This window comes from Cynocephalus volans, chromosome 13 (assembly GCF_027409185.1).
Source record: "Cynocephalus volans isolate mCynVol1 chromosome 13, mCynVol1.pri, whole genome shotgun sequence".
NCBI lineage: Eukaryota > Metazoa > Chordata > Mammalia > Dermoptera > Cynocephalidae > Cynocephalus > Cynocephalus volans.
In genome coordinates this window covers 4,361,763-4,383,271 of record NC_084472.1, presented here as the reverse complement: position 1 = coordinate 4,383,271, position 21,509 = coordinate 4,361,763, and the positions used below count along the sequence as shown (strand labels likewise).

Sequence of the window (21,509 nt, the reverse complement as noted above, 5' to 3'; positions counted from 1 at the left end):
ACCATGATGGGCTTGGAGATCTCACCAACTAAATTCTCTCTCAGAAATCCAACTGTAGTGCTCAGACAAACAGGCCCAGGTATACTCTCTGCCCCAGTGGTCTGGTGTGACAGGTGCTGGCTGTGCCACCCGCGTGCTGGGACACCAGGAACACACGACTGCTCACGGGTCACCGTTTATTGAGTTGAGAATTCACACAAGGTAACATCATACAGTAAATCATTTCCAGGGCTTAATAAAAATGATTGTCACTCACTGTGCTTCACAAAAATTTCTTTTAATGAATAAATAATTTGATGAAATCAAAAATATTTACAATATAAACACATGGAAAAGCTTTGGATCTGTGAATCTGATTGTTTTGCATTTTGGAACTGAGTCTTCCCAAGCTTTTCCTCTGGAAACAATACAAATCTGATAGAAACAACAACTTATACAACATATCTTTGTTCATTACATGTTTATCTGTTAGTCCTGGAAAGCTACATAAGCTTGTATTATGCAATGTGTTACAGTACAATTATTAACTAAAATAATATATTATCATAATGCCAAGTAGCATTCTCCACGGAACAAAAACATACACTCAGCTGTAACAATAACAAAAGGTCACGGGCCACAAAATAATACCCCAAAGGTACAAATTCCTTCATAAGAATATAGTTGTGCTCTTCAATTTCCCAGCCGTCTACGCTGCTCTAACAAGCCGGTGACCAGGAGTACAGTATTTGACAACCGTATGCTGTGTGTGTGTCAGGCAGCAGCATTACTGGGAACTGGGCAGTGCAAGCAGTTTTATAAACATTTTCTTGGGCTCTTAAAAAGAGCCAATTATGCAAAGCAGAATAAGCATATTGAGAAGTCTTCATCTCGTCCACACAAATACCATGGAACATCTTGGCTTTGTGGTATGAAAGCACTTGTTTGCGGAGCTGTTTACGCCATCAGCCAGAATTCAAGTATTCCAGGGCCACCTCATAGCAGAACTTGTACTGATCCTGGAAAACAGGCAGAATGTCAGCTCTATAATATCTGAATGCTGTTTCTATTCAAGCAATTATGCCAGATGAAGGTCTTAATTGGAAGAAATAAAACTGATAAGGATTTGAGTTAGAAATGAATCGGAAAGTCACAGTTCTGAACCACAGACATATTCACTGGAGATGCTCCCTTGCAAGGCCTGGTAAAAGGCATTTTGATATTTATGCTTATTAGGATCCCTGGAAAGTTCTAGACAACTGGAACACATATAGATGTTTGTCCATGCACAGAGGTTTACTGTATATCAACATCCTGAGCTTTGTGTGGCAAAATCAAGGGTGGAAGGAAAGATAACGGGGCCTTGAGGAGAGGCCTTCGTGATCTGCTCTTCCAGGACCCTCGGTGCCCGGGTGAGGCTTCACTCTAGCCCAGCTCTGCCTTTGATTTTCAGTGAACAGGATATCCTCAATTTGTTTTTTTTTTTTTTTTTTTAAAAACCAGTTGATTGTACATATCTGTGGGGCACAGAGTTGAACATCAATACCTGTGTGCAATATGTGATGCTCAAATCAGGATTTCCTTGATCTCATGAGTGTAGTAAGCATCTTTTGAGTGCTAAGCCCCTTGACCTGGTGAGGAGGACAGGCAAGCAACCCAGTGATGACACGAGGCAGAATGCCCTAGTGTGTGTGTGGGGCAGAGGAGGACAGAGCAGATCCTCTTACGGAGGACAGGAGCAGGGAGACAGAATCTTCCCCAGAGGACAGAACAGAGTGTGGTGCTGGGGTAGGTGTCTATATGCCTTGGTTTGCCCTGGATGGTCCCAGTTTCTGCCTGATGTCCTGGCATAATTATTAGTAGCATCCTCTTTTACTCTCAAAAGTGTCCCAGTTTAGCTGGTAAAGTATATGGTCATCCTAACTGTGGTTAAACAGGCATTCCAGGGACAGGCAATGGGACAAGGTGAGGCAGAGAAGGGGAAATGTTCGAAATCCTCTGGGAACCACAGACCAGTTCTTCATCGGGCAGTGAATTCATTTTCCTCGGGCACAGCCCCATGTGAGGTCCTGGTCTAGGTGGGGTCTTGGGTGGCAGGGGAGGGCCCTCTGCACCTGTGTGTTTGCAGTGTGCAGATGGACCCGAACCTGGGTGCAGCCGCTGAACAACCAGAGGGACATGAGGCTTGAGGATGCCTGCGTCCGCCCCTGGCAGGAGCTCAGGCTGGCACAGGGCTCAGCAACTCTAGGCTGTCCCCCAGCTTCTGTAAGAGACTGACTTTCACGGTGTGTGAGGTTCAGCACCACCGCTTCCGTGGCCACAACCAGGGAAATGCACCTTGTATTTTGGGTTTTGCCAAATGAATTAAAAGTTAATTTCTACTTTTTTAAATATGTACTTCCTAATCAGTCATTGAAACTTCCTGTTCTTCACCTGCATTCTCTTCTCTAAATACACTAATAGTCCAACCTATTTGAAGCAAGAGTCATGGTTTGTTCCTCTTCCTGACATGTTGTTGAGAGGCAAATGTTGGCTGCACATATAAATGTTGAAAAACCACAGGTTTAGCAGCATTTGATTCCTCTCAATAAACATTTAAGGTGGGAGACTGTGGATATTAAGATGCATTCTCAGTCCTCTTGGAGCTTACAATGTAGAGGTGGACATAAAGTCAACAGATCACTTCAATGTATGGAAGGTGCCACAAGGTTAAAAGTCAAGGGCAGCAATGCCCGCTAGGAAGGCTAAAATAAAAAGACCACAGCAATTATTGGTGAGCACGTGGGGAAATCAGAATGCTCATACACTGCTCATGGGAATGTGAAATAGTGCAGCCACTGTGCAAAACAGTCTGACAGTTCCACAATAAATTAAACATAGTTACCATATGACCCAGCACTATGCTAGAGAAGAGAAATGAAAACTCATGTCTACATGAAAACTTGTAAATAAGTGTTTGTAGTGCATTATTCATAACAGCCAAAAAGGGTAAACAACTCAAATGTCCATCAATTGACAATGGATAAACAAAATGTAGTATAGCCATACAGTGGAATATTATTTGGCTATAAAAAGAATGAAGTACTAAAACGTTCTACAAAATGGATGAATCTGAAAACATGGATGAATTATGTAAGTGAAAGAAGTCAGATGCAAAAGGTCACACATTGCATGACTCCCTTTATATGACATGTTCAGAATATGCAAATCTATAAAGACCAAAAGTAGATTGATGGTTGCTAAGGACTTGTAGGGGTCATGGGAAGTGACCACTAATAGCTATGGGGTTTCTTTTGGAGGGGGTGGAAATGTTATAACTATAGATTGTGGGACGGTTGTGTAACTCTGTGAATATACTGAAAATCACTGAACTGTATACTTTAAAAGGGCAAATTTGTTGGTATGTGAATTATATCTCAATAAAGCTGTTATAAAAAAAAATCACTTGCAGAAACATACTGCTGATTCCATGCTGTGCCTTCTACCTCTATGTCAGCCAAAGGTTCAGTTTATATACAAAACATGAATCCAGCTGCTCTCGATCGCACTTGCTTCCTGAGGAGTCAGGGTGTGAGTGCCCCACACCGAGCACTAGGGGTCTAAGGGCCTACTCACCAGCCCTGAGATGCTGGCCAGTCTGTGCCCCCTGTTATAAAACAAGGGGTTGGGTCATCTCTGAAGTTCCCTTCCAGCTTTGTCAATCTAGAATTCGATTTCAGTACTTGGTTTGCCTTTAAAGCAGTGACATAGGAGAGAACTGTTCTTTACACTCTCTCATCTTGCAAGCAACACGTATTCTAACCAGTCTACCATTTTTCTCAACTAGACCACAGGTCAATATGTGTAGTTTTTTTTCTTTTTTCTTTTTGTCTTTGTCTTTTTCGTGACCGATGCTCAGCCAGTGAGTGCACCGGCCATTCCTATATAGGATCCGAACCCGCGGCGGGAGCATCGCTGAGCTCTCAGCGCCGCACTCTCCCGAGTGTGCCACGGGCTGGGCTCGTTTTTTTCTTTTTAATTCATGAAGTGAAAAAGTTTTTACTTGCCTTAGGCAAAGTTATATTTCTGATTCACATTCCAATATTTATTTCAGGATTTGATACTTTTATTTTCGAAATATTTAAAAGAAGTAATTTGAATTTCAAAATTCTAAAATGCCATGTTGTCAGATCACCAGTCTGACATATTGGCTACAGAGTGCTCCAGTAATTTCTTCTGTTTTTGTGACTCACAGGGACAATTTTTTCCCAATCCCTTACTGCATAAGAATGATTTTGTACAAGCTTAATCGTGCAATTAATTTCAGTGACTACTCAGAACCATCCTTTTAACATAGTAAAATGCATTTGGTGGGGAAACGTGGCTGCTGGCCTCAGGCCACAACACAGGCTAGAAACTCAGAAGGGATTTTAGGCTTCGCTGCTAAGGAGCTGCTGCCTGAAAGTCACCAAAGTTCCCTGTCTCAGGCATGACTGTAATTTTCAAAATGAATTCTCCCTCTCTCATCTTATCCCTCTTAAGCAAGCTGCCAATTCCCATAGATTCTGTGATGACTGGTTTTTGAATCAGAAAAATAAGGGGAAGGACAAGGAAGACCATAATTGCTGTGTCCCCTCCCCCAAGCACCTGGGTAAATGCCTGAAATCTTCTTACGTCGGCAACTGATTACACTTGATCACCAGGTACAGTTCTGTCTTCTGCAGTTTCCTCTCTTAGCTCACTGGCTTTTGAATGGTATAATTAAGCCACATGAGCTATCCCTGTGCTTCAGGGGAAAGAAGACGTTTATGCCTTGGTCCTGAGTGCTCCCAATTTGAGTGACATCAGCTGGCTTCAGGCATGAAGGGCTGTGAGCAGGGACTCAGGAGAGGAGCCCAGCCCGATCCTCACATGCTTGTGCAGGACCATAAGAGGGCAACCCACTATTCCTCTTCAAGACCTCTGACACTGTCCCCACTGGGCCACGCTTCTTGTCCCTACGAAGGGGAAGACAGTAAAATCTGAAAGGGAACTTAAAACTGAGGTTATACTTGAAAAGTCCCTAGCTCACTCAGCGAGGGAGTCATGAGGCCAGAATAGCAGCAGGCAGCTTTAGGAGCCTCCCCCGAAGGGCTCCTTTGTCAGCGGAACGCGGGGGCCTGGCAGTCAGTGTGGGCACTTCAAACGCCCCACATCAAGTGCCTAAGAAGATTCAAAGAGAACAGTTACCCACCTACCTGGGGCAAAGCTTCCCTCCCTGAGGCACCTGCTTTTTGAAACTAAGACAAGTTTCACAATTTCGGCTGGATCCTGCAATGACAGATTCTCCAGGCTGGAAAAATCCTTCTGATTGATGCCCTGCAAGGAGGGCATCAGTCAGAAGTGGTCCCCACTTCTTGGGTCAATGTTCCCAACCAGGTCATGAGGTGACCTGCCACTCTGTGCCAAGGAGACCAGTAACTTCACATCACCACTCAACGAGACAGATGTAGTCTGACACTGAAGGAACTGGTCCTTTCATCTGTATCTTCAAAAAATGCACGTGGAACTTCCTTCAGCAAATCCCCATGCAAAGCCCATGTCCAGTTCCCTATCCAGCAGCCGACAGCGTGTAGCTGCAGCCTGCTCTAGGCTGGAGGGAGCAGCAGGGGAGCTGAGGCTGGATATGGGTCTGGATGCAGAGAAGGAGGGTCCAGTCATTCAGCCAGTATTTACTGGGCATCTCCTCGGAGCCAGGCACTCTGCTGGTGCCGAGGGTGGGAGGCAGGCTGGGCACCTGGGCCCTGCCTCAAGGAGGCCAGAGTCTGGGGGCAGGGGATGGAATGGGGCATTAACAAGGACTACTCCAAACCCTTGCTCAAGATTTCAGGAAGACTGACCATGGGAGAATTTGAAGTGCCAGGAGTATGGATGGCAGGGCTGCTCAGGAACCTCAGTTCACCTTGGATCCCCACCTGACTCCTCCACCTCCACCCCAGCATGTGCTGAGTACACACGCATGCACACACACACCACAGCCCGTCAAAAAGCCTGTGAATTCCACACACTTTCACAGGTGGAGCTGTAGAGGGGATCACATCAGTCAGTGGACTGTGTTGTCTGCACAACGGGGAGAACCGTAGGCCCCACAACACGTGCCATTTTGGAGATGAATACATTGTCCAGTACATCATTTTCTGTATAATGAAGAAGGAAGTAAGGCCCAGTCCGGGCAGCCAGCTCTAAGTTACGGAATGGGGGACCTGGAAAGTGTGAGCTTGAGAGAACGGAGGCCTGGGTGTGGAGGGGGTGGAGAGGGGTGCGGGCAGGCTGGGGACACCACCCAGGAAGGGAGGAAGGGGAGGCCTGCTGACCCCTCTGCTGAGCTGCTCAGCCAGCCCCCAGGCTTGGCTCCACACCCAGAGCCTCCGGCTTTGGGGGTCTGGGGCACAGCTATCGATTCTAGTTAGATCCTAAATTCCGAACCTCAGGTACATGTGAGGATCACCTGCGGGCTTTAACCTTCTGCTGTTGAAGCCAAGCTCCAGATCAACCAGGTCAGAGTGGCTGCTTGGTCCAGGGGTCGGAACTGTTTTAAAGCTCCCAGGTGACTTCACTGTGCAGCCAAGTTTGAGAACCACTGAGGAGGACACGGTTTTCTGACGTCACCAGGCCCATGGTCGTGGGAGGGCTATTCTCAAAGGGGTCTGACATTAAGCCGCATACTGGTTGGGTCCTTTCTCCGGACATGAGAGGCCACACTGGTTTGTGACCCTTTACCCTGGATTTCTCCTGGAACTCTGCGGGCTTGCCAGGCAGCCAATAGCAAATCAACCCAGTGAGGATTTCTGACCGTAACGTTCATATGGGGCCCTTCCCGCCTTCGGACTCCGACACATTCTGTGATTACATATTTGGCTACGTTCTATCTGGAATTTTCATCTGACGGCTTTGTGTAAGCTGCTGAATTCTTCCCTTTGTCTTTTCTACCCATGACAAACCCTAAGAGCCCTGTTGGAGTGTACCCTCTAGGCTGTTAAGACAGCTTGTGGGGGGATCCCTGTGGGCTGGTCAGAATCTCTGGTGTGGAGCTGGGATCGTGATTCACACCTGGCTTGTGCTAGTTACAAATTGAGGACTTCCAGCCCTCTGAAGTCCACTTGTTGCAAAGTGTATCGACCCATGGAAAACATGTGGATGGAATTACAACTGTAGACCAGTGTCCTCATCTGTGAGGGCGTGACAGCAGCGATTTCCCACTTCTGTGAAGGTGACTCACTGTGAGGTCACTCGCGGGATCATGTTCTGTAAACAGAACAGCCCTGTAGGCACCTACGATCAAGCAGCATTTTTTTTTTTGATGTTACTTTTTAAAAAAACAACAGCTTTATTGAGATATATTTCACATACCATAAAACTAACCCTTTCAAAGGCTACCATTGTTAAAATTCACGAGGACATTGTTTTGGACTGGCTTCCTGCACTAGGCACAGCAGACCAGACCAGAATGGAGTCACTCATGCCAAGGGATATGTAATCAAATGGAACTTTCAAATGGGCCAGTTTTCCACAAAAGAGGAGATTCACAGTAACCAGTCAAAGGGGCTGGTTTTCCTGAGCCGGCACGATAGGGAAGTCCCATCTGGTTTAACCCTACAAGGGTGGTAGCTGAAAAGACAGAGCTGCTTTTTGTTCTGTTTCTGCCTCTGCTCTGCCTATAAAGCCCATCCCCTCTGCTCGGCTCATTGGAACACCCATTCTACTTTATAGAATGAGATACTGCCCAATTCCAGGATTGCTAATAAAAGCCAATTAGATCTTTAATTTGTTGCAATTTTGTCTTTTGACACAGTAGGGTGGTTTTCAGTATATTTATAGAGCTGTACAGAATCTGATTAGAACATTTTCATCACCCAAAAAGAAACCCTGTGCCTATTAGCAGTCAGTCCCTCTGCCCCTGCCCTGGCCCCTGTCAGCCACTAATCTTCCTGTCTCCATGGAACTGCCTATTCTGAACATCTCATGTGCATGGAATTGTACAATATGTGGCCTTCTGGGACTGGCTTAATATTATTATCCCCTCTTTACAGATGAGGAAAACTGAGGTTCAGGAAGGACTCAGGCTTTGCATCCCTGATGAGTTATGAGCTCTGTGAGGGAGAAACCGTGTCTCCTACTTCTTCTGCTCCCACTACACACCCCACAAAGTACTGCGCACAGAGCAGAGGCTGGGAGGTAAGTGTTGAATGGAGTTAAGAGAAGACACTGTTGATCATCCCAGTGAGATGTTAGCAGGTAGAATTTTACTATCTTAGAGCTCAGACCAGACTTTCTCTTAGATGGGAAATGGTCTTTTCTTGGGAAAATACCATGGTAAGTGGGCTTTAGGGGAAGCCAAGATGTCCAAGGGCATGTGCTTGGCAGAAATTTGTTTAGCTCCTGAGAAGGAGACACAGGAAGAGAAGGGGTGGGCTGTAGTGATGGGCTGTTGGGACAAAAAAGGGAGCAGGAGAGGGGACCCAGCAGCATGGAAAAGGCAGAGGTAGAAGTAGCCAAAGCCTGAGCAAATCAGCCTGCAGGAGGGTGGTGACAGGACACTACACTGGGGCAATGTCACCCCATGTTTTGTTTCAAGCGTGCCTTACTTTGCAGGCTGTGCCCTTTATGAATGAACATTTCGAGGGAGGGTGTTGTTGTCTGGCGGATGCAGACTTTCTGGTCTGGGTGTCCACAGAGCAGAGTCAGGAGTCAAAGGTGACCATGAGGCTGTGCATGCCCAGGCCTGAACTTCTCTCTGGGGATTTGGGCTCATCGTATTTGGATTACAGGAGTTGGGAGGCCCCAGCTGACACGTAGTTCAAAAACAGATGGTTATTTAAAGTGTGCATCTGCCCAAAGAGGCAGCTTTGCCAGACTTGCCGAGAGCACTGGGGGATGATGAGGCCAGGTGGTCACTTCCTAGGCAAGGCTAGGCTGGCGGAGGGGAGCCTTCCAAAGTTTCTGCCACCTCCCAGGGGATGCTGTGTTTCTCTAGGCAAGTTCTGTCCCCAAAGGCTGTTTCTCTGTTGAGTCAGAGCCCTGGGAACTTCAAAAGCCAAGTGAGGAAGATGAAGGGGAAAGGACGGCTGCTGGCGTGAAGCAGCGCGGTCCTGCGGCATCACAGCTCCAAAGGCTCTCAGGCACTGGGGACGCCACCCAAATCGAACCAGGCAAGTTGCGGGGAATCTCAGACTGTGCCGGCCTTGTCTGCCCTCTGGAGACCCAGTTCTCTGATGGGGACTTGAGGCTGGTTGAAGAGATGTATAACCTAGAAGCTGGGCTGAAAAAGGGTCAGGAAAAAATGTGGCTACCTCACTGGATAAAAAAAAAAAATCTAGTCTCGGGTTATAAATTATTTTGTCTCCTGGCAATCTCCTGGCTTTTCTCCAGAGCCCCCAAAACTAAAAATTTGAAGAAATAAATCTTTAGGGTCTACTGGGTCTCCCTTGAGAGTGCCATGCTTCAAAATATGTGGATGAATTTTCAAATTCGGAAGCAGTTTAGAGAATTCAGAGCTGTAAAGGGAGAGGCACAGAGACGCAGGCCCCTCTCTGTGCACTCATCCCATACTGGCAGGGCCAGCTCAGAGGTGCGCCCAGGCTTTGTGACACACAGCACTCTGAAGACACGGCTGAGACAACTCAGCGCCCACTCTTTCCAGCTGCTGAGACGGTGTCCTGTGCTTAGGACAGACTCAGGTCTCACGTGGACTGTTATGCCCAATACAGTAGTACCAGTTGTTATCACCCTGACCTAAGTTAATTAATTCCCTCGGCCAACATCTACATGTATGATACCAACTAAACAGAAATCGTACTTACAGGCGAAACAACAAGACCTCCTATTCAATTCTGGAAGGAAGCTTCAAACCTACTGACAAGAGAGCACTGAGACATTTTTTCTCTGGTCACCATATATTATCTATTATTCTGCTAACAGTCACCGTGACAGACTTATCAGACAGTTTTCTTAGAAAATTGCAAAACTTTCCTACGTTTCTCATCCAGACCTTATCCTAGAACTGTGCTGACATTTGGAGGTCGGGTATGCAGACGCTCCTTTCCCCATTAGAACTGCAGGTCACTAGAGAAGCGTCTGCACTGTCAGAACAGTGGGCTGTGGCCACGAGCCCCCTTCTGGTTCAATCACCTAAGTCTCCATTCATCGCATGAAGACCCACTCCTCTCCTGTAGTCTGCTCCACTGATTTGGAAAAAGCCCTATTGTTTCTGCCCATAAAAATTCGTGAGTGGTAAAAGCCGCAGCCAGAGCCAGTAGAGGAAAGGCCTGGAAGGGTCTATATCTAATCTGCTTCATTCAGGCTGTAGGGAGAGGAAAATGACACTTTTTATCAAGGTCAGCACTGCCTAAATGCCAACCACAGTGTGGAAGCTGCACACCTGTGTTGACTCAGTGAGGTCAAATACCAAACGAAGTCACAGGATTTTAACTGATGCATTCATTTCCATCCTCTGCCAGCCTTCTTATCTGTCCATAACTCAGGCCACCACTGATGGCCACCGCATGATTCTTTTCTCAACTGCCCCCAACACAGAAGATGGAGAATTCCATGGTGACAGAACTCTTACCCATGCACGTGGGTCCCAGGGAGGAAGACAGTTTGCAGCGGGTTCTAGCTAAGCCCACACACCCAACACACCAGTCGGCCTTTCAGCCCATCCACAGGAAACCTGCCACTACAGGCAGGACGCCCGGAGCCTCACATCAGCGCCAGCTGTCAGCCTCCTCCTTCTCTGCTCTGACAGGCCACTGAGGCGTCATGCCCTGTAGACACCTGCAGTATCAATAACCACCTCTCACCCCTTTGCAGTTTCCAAAACACTTTCACACTGGGTCACCTCAGTAAACTAATATTTCCCTTTTTTTACAAAACTAAAACCCAAGGAAGTTAAGTGATATGCCCAAGGACACTTACATTGCAAAGTACATGTGTTTGAGGTCACCTAACTTGAATTAGTAGCACAGCTGAGACTAGAATTTGGGTTCTCGTGGGCGTTCTGTAGGGCAGGAGTTTGGGGAGCACGGTCCTTTTTGCTACAGAAGCCAGTGTGAGAACTGTGGATGGCTCTCAGAGTATGCCCGGCCAGACAGGCGTTCTTCTGCCAAATTCCCTGGCCAGCACCGTGCTTCTTGGGAATGGAACAGCTCGTCCAGTACAGACATGTGTCTGGGGAAGGCAGATGCTCTGGAGAGTGGCTGCTGCGTCGGACTCGCTGTGGCCCAGGAACTGGTTGTCATGGGTCACTGCTGTTAGCCAGCCCGAAGCACTGCTGTAATGACTCCTCAAGTCGCACAAGGGGACCATGGCTACTTCCTCACCTTCAGCTTAATCTCCACTCTCTCGAGTCCCTTTATGTTTTAACCTTAACCCCTCTGCTGCAGTGTCGCGGCCTGGGAGGCCGTCTCTTCCTCCCTCCCCCACCCAGGCCCTTCCCCCAACCTTGCATTATCTCTGTTTCCTTCAGATACTTCCTCGCTCACAGAGAAGTACAAAACCTGATCTAAAAGCTTCCTCCTTTTAAGCGATTCTACTATTCTTAAGTCACAGTGGTTGGCATTTCAACAGCTCCACATAAAAAGAGATTTCATGAAATACTCCAAGAAAATAATTGCTCAGGGTCCTTTGTTTCTCAGCTCCTCTAACCCTCTTCTCAGATACGGCCACCTTAATTAAATGCAATATTCTGGATGTCAAACTAAAATTCACAGCTTTGATAAATATTAGACGATTATGCTATTTATAAAATATATAATTTGAAAATCTGGCATTTCACGTGCTGTGATTATTTCTTCTCTGTGAGGACTGAGTGCTTAGCCATGTGGAAGGCACTGCCAGGACAGGAAGTTAATGGGGATGTTCACTTGTGAGTTTCAGCTGTTTCCACACTTCCAATGGACGGAGACAAAGCCTGCTGGTGGGAAAGCAAAGCGAGAGGGGGAGGCGAGGAGGGGAGCAGGCCACAGCCTCGAGACTGCGTTTGGCCTGAGGCACGAGCCTCTTCCGCTATGAAGTGGTGTCATCGTGAATCTGGGAGCTGGCAGAGCCCGATGGGGAGGGGGCTGCCCCGGGGGGCACGGGGGGCATCCTACCAGGAGGTCCACCATGTTGGGCTTGTTGTTCCTCAGCGTCTTCACGGCGTGGAAGACGTCCACGGTTCTCTGGTGCCGGAGCATCTCGCACACGATGCTGATGGCACAGAACGTCCCACTGCGGCCTCCCCCGTTCCTGTCAGGGGAGAAATCAGATGGTTGGGCTCCGTTTGTCGCATCCTGCACATAGGCTGGGGACACATGCCATCTGGACCCTGCAGAAGTGGCGATGGCGAAGGGCCCCGAGGCCGGACAAATGCCCACCCGGGCCACTTCTGCTCATCAGGGCCAGCGGTGTGCACAAGCCAGGGCATGGGCCCTGTTCCCTGACTGCAGCCCTGGGCTCTGTCACCGCAGGCAGCGCCTCCCCCGTTTTTATAGAGAGCGCCCACAGTGGGAAATTTTCAGTGGACGCACACCTCATCTAGGGTCTGCCAGGAAAACTGGTGACGAGTGTGGGTCGTGTTCAAGACACTCCCGGCCCTTAAAAAACTCCATCAGTATTTCCTTATTTATCTTTAAAACATGTGGGCTCTTTTTGAATAAAACCTTTTATTTTGAACTAATTTTAAATGTGCAGATGCACAGTTAACTTGTATATCCAACTTCCCCGATGAGAACATCTTACATAACCTAGTACATTATCAAAACTAGGAGAGGAACACAGGTCCTATGCTATTAACTAAACTAAAACCTTTAGACAAATGTCACCAGTTTCTCCACTAATATCCTTTTTCTATTCCAGAATCCAATCCAGGGTCCCATCTTGCATTCAGTTGTCTCATCTCCTTGGTCTCCTCTAGTCTGTGACAGTTTGGTTGGGATGTCCTCTGTCTTTCCTTGTCTTTCTTGACCTTGACACTTTTGGGTGGCTGGCTGTTACAGGGATTGAACCCTGGAACTTGGGGTTGTGAGCACCACGCTCTAACCAGTGGAGCTAACTGGTCAGCCCACGACCTTGACACTTCTGAAGAGCACGGGTCAGTTATTTTGTAGGATATAAAAGACAGAATGTAGAACAGAGGGAGAGAGTAGCTGTGGTCCCCAGCCACAATTCGAGAGGTCACTACAAAGTACAAAGTGTAGATTGTCCCCTCATTTGGGTTTGTCTAATGTTTTCTCATGATAGGAATGTCAGGCATGTTGGCAAGAAAACAATAGAACGGTGCATCCTGTGAGGGGCTCAAGACGTCGATCTGTCTTGTTCACTTGTTAGGATGGAGCCTGCCAGACTTTTTCACTGTAAGGTTATTATCTTTCTCTTTGTAGTTAATAAATATCTAGGGGGAAGATACTTTGGGACTATGTGAATATCTTGTTCCTCCTCAAAGTTTCACCCACTGATTTTTGCATCGATTGGTGGGTCTTGCCTGCAATGATTAATTATCACTATGCTGATCTTCTATTTTCCTCTTTCCTCCAGCATTCTACCAAAAGAGCTGTCTCTTCTCCCCTATTTAAAATTTTATTTGCTTATTTATTATTACTTATATCAGTGTGGACTTACACATATTAGTTTTATTCTGTGAGCTAAAATCCAATAGTATCAATATTCATCTTGTTCAAATGGTTCCAGCTTTGGCCATCAAGAGTTTCACTGGCTCTTGTATTCTTTTGACAAGCCTCTATCCTTTCTTGAGCATTTTGTTACTGTCTGGAACCACAAGATGTTCCATGTTCGTCCTAAATTTTCCCTGCACCAGCTCTGGAATCACCCTCTTCTCCAAGGAGATAAGGAACCTTATTTTTTTCTTTAACAAACACAATATCACTATCATACTTAAACAAACATTACTACTTTAATGTAGTCAAATTTCTAGTCAGTGTTCAAATTTCTCAGATTGTTTCTTACAGTTGCTTTTTAAAAAAACCCACATTTAAGCAAAGTTCACACATGGCATTTGGTTGGGATGCCCTGCAAATTTATTTTAATCTATAGGTTTCTCTTTGCTCTCTCTTTTTTCTTGGGAATTTATTTATTGTTGAGAAAATGGGCTCCTCTTCCTGGAGAGTCCCACATTCTGTATTTTTCTTATTCATGGCATCTCTCTGATATTATTTAACATGTTGCTCTCTAACACTGAACTTCCTGTAAATTGGTAGTTCTAGGACTTGAAAAGAATTCAGTATTTATTTTTTTATAGAAACAAGGATACCTTATAAGTGTGCTTTCATTGCAAGCAAGTGCAAGATATCTGGCTGTTCCTTGTTTTGTGATTTAAGATTGGTCATTGTGTTCAGATGTCAGTTTGATCAGTCCATTATAAAGTTCCAAAATCAGCTTTTTAAATAAAGAACAGCCACATGCCACATAACATTTCAGTCAATGACAGACCACATATATGATGGTGATCCCATAAGATTATATGGCTATACCATCTCCGTTTGTGTAAGCACACTCTGTGATGTGTGCACAACAACACATTTCTCAGAACGTATCCGTGTCATTAAGTGATGCCTGACCGTATAACACACCTACAGTCATGTCCACGAATGGTAAGCAGATATCTTAGTTAATCTTTTTGTTTTTTTGCCTTCTTCTGTGACCAGCACTCAGCCAGTGAGTGCACCGGCCATTCCTATATAGGATCCGAACCCGTGGCGGGAGCATCACTGCGCTCCCAGCGCGGCACTCTACCAAGTGCGCCACGGGCTCGGCCCAATTTTTACAAATGTATATGCCACATGAGCACCATTCAGATCAAGATTTAGACTATGGTCAGCCCCCCAGAGGCCTCCCTGCTGCTCCCTCCCCACCAATACCATCGGTACCACCAAATATAACCTCTCTTCTCACGTCTAGCGTCACACACATCTTTTGGCTGTTCTTGAACGTTATATAAACGGGATCAGATAGTATATAGTGTTTTGATTCTGGCTTATTTCACTGCATATCGTCTGTGTGAGAATCACCCATGTTTTTGTATCAGTAGTTTACTCTTTTATGTTGCTAAGAAGAATTCCACTGAATGAATATACTGCTGTATGACTTATTCATCCAATAATTGACGAACGTTTGGGCTATTTTCAGTGTTTAGATATTGTGAGTGAACCTGCTATCCACCTGCTATGAGGCAGATGACTCACTCTGCAGTCGTGTCTAGCAAGGGAAGGGCCCAGTCACGGCAGGCACAGCTCTGCTCCGCGCCGGCAGGGGCAGGTGCGTCAGGCAGCTCTGAAGCCGCGTGCGACACTCACTTCCTACCGACACTGGGGAGGGTTCCCGACACTCCACAGTCAGCAACACTGGTGTCGTCTGCTTGTTTGTCTTTAAAATTTCAGCCATTCTGATGACTATGCGGTGACACTGATCCTCTTTTAATGTGTATTTTCCTAAACACTAATGATGTTGAGTAACTTTTCTATGCTTATTGGCTATTTGGAATTGTTTTTAATGAAATGCCTGCCGTGTTTTTTGCTCATTTAAAAAACTGGGTTGTCTGGTTTTTTTTTTTTTCCCCTGTTGAGTTGCAGTAGTTCTTGGACATTCCGGCCGAGTCCTTTGTCAGATCGCTGTATGTATCGCAACACTCTCCTCCACTGTCTTGCTTTTTCACTCACTTTTTAATGCCTTTTGATGAATAGAAGTGCTTGGCTTTAATGAAATCCAGTTCATCGATATTTTCCTTTATGGTTAGCGTTGTGTGTCCTGTTTAATAAGTCTCTGCTCACCTCATGGTCATGAAGATTTTCTGCTCTGTTTCCATCTAGAAGCCTTGTTGTTTCACTTTGCCACATTTTGGCCAAAGTTCCATCTGGAAGGGACTTCTGTAGATAGCGTGAGGAGGAGCCTGATGTATCCAGAGAGTGTTTCCCCCACTGCCCTGCGGCAGCTGCGCTGCATTGGGGTCTTTGTGGTAAATCAGGTGACACTGAGGCATGGCTCTGTTCCTGGACTTTTCTGCTCGTTAGTCTGTCTTCTATCCTTGCACTAAATCACACTGCTATCCACTCAGCTCTCCACCTAATGCTACCAGCAGCTGTGGGCAATCATTGTCTACATCCACTATTTTCATCAAGAGCTTTAAAGTGGTGATATCTTAATTCTATCCATTTATTCTGGTTTTATGAGTTGGGAGATATGTATAAAGAAAAAAAATTCCCTATTTGTGTGCCTTGAGTACCTGTGGCTCAAGGAACAATTGAGTTCTTAGCACCTGCAGGAACTCTCTGCCCACAGCCATTAGGTGGCGCTGCACTATGCTGAATGTGATGCTCTTGCTTCCAAGAGCAATGTTAGGGTTCAAAGCATTCTATATTGGCCAACACCGGGGGAGGCCAATTTAAACTAACTTTGTTTCTCACAGCTAAAAAAAAAAAATCTTAGATTTAGATTTCTAAATGTAAACATTTTCATCAGGCCTGGGTCTCACGCCCACTCTGATGCCAAGAGAGCAGGAGGCAGCCCCACAGTAACCGCAGGGGCTTTAGAGTGGGGGAATGGTTCCCAAAGAAAAATCAAGGTTCTCTCACCAGGAAAAGGGGAAGAGATACTGGGAAGGCAACAGATCAACAGATGCCCACCACTGTCCACTACAGCTAAAGAACACCCCTTGTTTTGGATATTATGTGGAGCAGCGATGTAATTATTTAGTTCTAGAATCCCAGCTGTCTCTTGGGAGAGTGTTGTTTACGGGATGCGGTGACTTCAAACGTCTTTGTATATTCCCCATAGGCCTTTCCTGGTCCCTCAACTTCCTCTAGTCACTAGGGACTTAGCCCTGTGGGTTAAAGCATCGGCCCTTGTGAGAAAGCTACTAATTGTACGGGGTCTAGCTCCACGCGCTGGGGGTCTCCAGACACAGGCAGGGATATCTGTAAATTACTTTTAGTATTTTAGAAAAACTAACAGATCTAATACAAACTAATTAAAATGTCAGATTTCCTTGCTGGGATTGTGTCATCTCAGTGAGGTGAACCTCTTATCTTATTCTGATCAGAGGTGATACCTGGACTTACAGAAGTAAAAATGGAATGGGGATGTGAACTGTTCATTCTTTTCGGCATTTTCTTGGTACAGATTTTTTAATGCACTGAGTCTATGAGAAGAAAGGGGGAAAAGAGGAATGGGGTGGGGGGTCAGTGACTGCTTTTTACAGAACAAAGGTTGAGGATGAGTGTGAGTAGGTTCCTGAGACTCTTTCCAAGGGAGTGTCAGTTTCCTGCAGGATGAGACACTACCGTGGTTTTGATTTGGCGTGAGGCAGGGGAGAGTTCTGGCGTGCATGAGATGGGGCGCCGAGTGGAGAGAAACCGTGCCCTTAGCCAAGTTTGCCACTTTAACTTGGGTTAGTCTGTCCAGAGTGAAACTTCATTTTGTCTTCAATTTGGGAGTGATCTCATTGTGTGCTTCCAATGACACTCCACTGAAACGCGCCATACGCTTATACTTTAAATTTCCACAAATTCTCTAAACACCTTCACTAGCTACCATGACTTTTTAATTGTCTATTCCATTAAGCCAATTCCAGCTGGCTGATTAGCTATACATATCATCGCCAGTGAGAAAGTGCAGGTGAGAGTGCTTTGAAAAGCATGCCACTAGCTATTCAGTGGCTCTCGGCTTTGGCTGCACACCAAAATAATCTAGGAGTTTTAAAAAAACACTGATGTCTGGGTCCCACTCCCAGAGATTTTGATTTAATTGGTTTGGGTGTAGCCTGGGTATGGGTTTTTTTTAAAGCTCCCCAAATGACTCTCAATGTACGTGTAAGGTTGGGAACCATCTGTAGCAGAGACTCTCACATTTTAGCATCTGCTAAACCTGCTGGTGGTGAGGCCACACTCTGGAGACCCTGGCTGTAAAAATCCTCCTAATATACACATTCCCTGGCAAAAATTTAAAAACCACAAAGGAAAAAAAAGGGCCAGTTCCTTTGCAATCTGTGACGTGATTTCCAATAGAATAATCAAGTAACGTCATGATAAACTAGCTTTGGCTGAGTGGGAGGGAGTTCTGGCTTGTAGCACTGGCTGATTTCTGAGGTATAAATACTTCCTTCCGGCATGGATGATTAAATGAGCAGCTAAGAAAATTCCCCCAAACTTAACAATTGGCTGTCAAGAGCCAGTAGGAGCTCACTCAACCCACCCAGGTGTCTTATTTTTGGGGTGTGGTCCCGATCATAGGTTCGGTGTTTATTTTTACAGCAGTGACACACCATCCAAATGCAAAATGTGTATATCTTGTTTCCTGAAAATCCAGTCAAACCCTCAGCATGTGTACTGATCATCCCTTCACCCAGACCTACTTGTCTCTTCTCCATTTACAGTGAAACAAAAGCCAGCAGCACAGGAGGTCAGAGCCGAGCGTGGGGCCTGGCCTTCCGTGCAGAGCAGTCTATCGCTCACTTACAAGCAGTGCACCGCCGTGCGGCCTTCGCCACCGTTGTATTCCTCCTGCCACTTGTCCACTTGGCGGATGAGCTTCAAGAAGGAGCGCTTGGACACCGGTGTGTCCCGGTACATTGGCCAGCCCAGGAACTGGAACTGCTGTACCATCCGATATCCATCCTGGGGCTACAGAGAACCAGACAACAAGCAGGGAGAGGAAAGAAAACAGGCAATACTCACTCTGTTGAATTCCAGTGGGCTGATTCCACCTACTCGATCTTCTCACCAACGCAGGACATTACTAAAGGAGAGTCCTGCCTAAAATAACAAAGGTAGCTGCTACTGGCCTGCAGAGTTATGATTTTTAATCTTGAGCTGTTATTAAAAAAACAGGCATTTTTATGTGACAGGCCAGACAAATAAGAGTGAAGCAGAATGCTTACCATTTTGCAAAATCCTAGTGAAAAATCACACACAACAAAAGCATCGACCATACTGTGCATTAAGTGGTTAAATGGCTTTACTTTAATTGGAGGTAAATTAAAGGTAAAGAATAAATTATAATCTGGAGATGTTTGCGAGCTTGGTGTGATACTGCGTTTTTTGTGAGTACACGGTATTGCTTATTGATGTGAATCTTGCTAAGATAGCAGTAATTAATTAATCTTTAGTCATAACTAAATGGAACTGCAAAATTCAGAAAAGCATTACTTAGCTTACGTTGGAAAAGCAACAGCAGCTTTAATCTGGCAATGGCCAACCACGTGACTAAGTCTTCTGTGGCCTTCAGCAGCATTTGGCGCAGGTGATTGCTGTCTTCTGTCACTCAGCTGTCCTGCTGTCCTGCTCCTGCTCCCTCCCCAGCCTGTCCTCCTCTGCCTCAGCCTCCTTTTCTCCCAGAGCTCTCGCTGATGGGAGCCCCAGCCTCAGTCCCGGGTCCCTTTCTCTTCTCTCTCATTGGATGATTTCATTTAGTCTCAAGGCTTTAAACATCACCAATATTCCAGTAAGTCATTAATTTATAGACCCATGAGAGGTTCACGCCTCTCTCATGCATTCATCCTCATATATCCAGAGGCCTGATATTCCAACTTAGGGGTGTCATAGCCACCTCAAACCTAGTATGTCCAAAACTGAACTCCTAATCCTCTCTCCATGTGTCCCGCCCCCTCAATCCTGTCCTGCCCACAGCCTTTCACAACTCAGTGAATGCCAGTCCCTTCGTTCCTGTTCTCAGGACAAAAGTCTCAAGAGTCACCCTTGACTTTCTGGATCCTATTGGCTCTATCTTCAGAATATATGTGGATACTTCAGAAGGTTCATGGAAAAAACAGAATTAAAAGATAATATGAATCCTCCCATGAACTTTTTGAAGTGTCCGAGTATCAGAATCTCTCTACTTCTTATCACCTCCACCTGTCACCACTCTCCTCCTATGAGGAGTCTGTTCTCAACACAGAAGCCAGAGCGCTTCTTTTAAAATGTAAGTTATACCAAGTGATTCTTCTTCTCAATACTCTGAAGTGGCTATTTCCTTCAAGGCAAAAGCCCGCTGCGAGGGTGGCCGCAGGGCCCTGCAGGACCTCTGCTCCACGCCTGCCCTGTCTTTCTGACCACTCACTCAGCCACTCTGGGCTGCGCTGTGGCTCCCGCCTCCTCACTGCTCCCGGGGCCCACGCTGCTGACCACCGACCACCGACCACCGACCACCAGTGCTTCTGCTGGAAAGCTGCCTCCCCAGAGCCAGGGGCCGTTGCCTCACTTCCTCAGGCCGTGCCCCCACTGCACCTCTACTTACAATGCAGCCCTGCCCTCCCTCCTGTGCACAGCCCCAGCACTTTCTCATACCCCTACCTTTCTTGTCCTACAGCATTTATCACTTTCTATATCTAATACGCTATCTGTTATATCTGCTATATCTACTATTTATCATTTGTCTTCTGCCAAAGATTCTTTGCTTGACCAAGCTTTAGTCAGACCTCTGAACCTTCTCCTAGGTCCTTCTGAGTACTTCCTTGTAAAATCCAGTTTTACCAAGAACCCCACTAAGTTGATTTAGCAAGAATCTCTCCCCATCCTCGATACCTGATCACCCTCAATATCCGATCAGGTCCCTCATCCTCTACCACCCCCCACGTGACGTCTGATCACCCTGGCCTATTTTCAGCAAGAACCCTGTTAGGTTGGTTTAGCCAGAATCCCCCTGATGCATTCTCCCTGATGTTTTCTTAGTAATTTTCCATCCACTGACTCCCACCCTGCTCCTTGGCTATAAATCTCCATTTGTCCGTGCTATATTCAGAGTTGAGCCCCATCTCTCTCCCCCACTGCGAGACTCCATGACAGTGTTCCCCGTACCCATCGCAATGGTCCAGAATAAAGTCTTCCTTAGTGTGCTTTAACAGGTATCAATGAATAACTTTCTTCTTTAACACTTCTCCCATTAGAATGTAAGCCCCATAAGGTCACGGATCTTTGTTTTGCTCAATAATGTATTCCATAGTCCTAGAACAGTGTCTCGCATAGAGTGGGCACTCCAGATTCAATGAATGAGAAAGTAATGAAACCGCGATAACAAGCAATACTGCCCAGACTCTTACTCTGGCTGCATTATAAATACGGAATATCCTGCTGATAATGTCCTCTTCTAAATCGGCAGAAACAAACTCCACTTGGATGGGGCCATGCCTGTGTACTCCGTTTTCTGGCCAGTACTGTGGACACAACTGAATTCAAAACACAGAAACACAAGGTGAATGAGAACAGTGAATTCACTCTTAACAGTTTGGAGACGATCAGTATCAACATTTGGTAATTCTTAAGACTTCATTGATTCCCTGCATTTTCTTTTCCTTGTAGCAAGCAGACTTTAGGACTTTGCTGTTGGCTGATTCCTCACCTCCACCTGTCCTTCTAGGACTTTTTTCCTCCTTTTCTCAGAAAGCATCTTTTAGCCACGAACAAGTCTGCTTTGCAAGGAGGTCATGGGATGCCTTCAGCACATCACTTCTGCACATCTAAAAGAGCTCTTACCAGCCCCTGGGGGGATGCCCCAGGTGCCATTAAACGAGTTGAGGTACTTAAAATGAC

General features: G+C 46.1%; 1 protein-coding gene across 4 annotated transcripts in view; it reads right to left on the bottom strand.

Moving 5' to 3' along the window:
* Positions 1-258: 258 nt before the first annotated feature.
* Positions 259-21,509, bottom strand: part of PTPRM (protein tyrosine phosphatase receptor type M) — a 784,215-nt gene continuing 762,964 nt past the window's right edge. For all 4 annotated transcript variants that reach the window (XM_063077465.1, XM_063077466.1, XM_063077467.1 and 1 more), the window contains 4 exons: positions 21,020-21,145; positions 18,442-18,605; positions 12,087-12,222; positions 259-998 (listed from right to left, as the gene is read on the bottom strand). In XM_063077465.1, the coding sequence (XP_062933535.1) occupies positions 945-998; positions 12,087-12,222; positions 18,442-18,605; positions 21,020-21,145 (480 nt within the window). In that variant the 3' untranslated portion in view covers positions 259-944. The remainder of the gene's footprint in view (positions 999-12,086; positions 12,223-18,441; positions 18,606-21,019; positions 21,146-21,509) is intronic.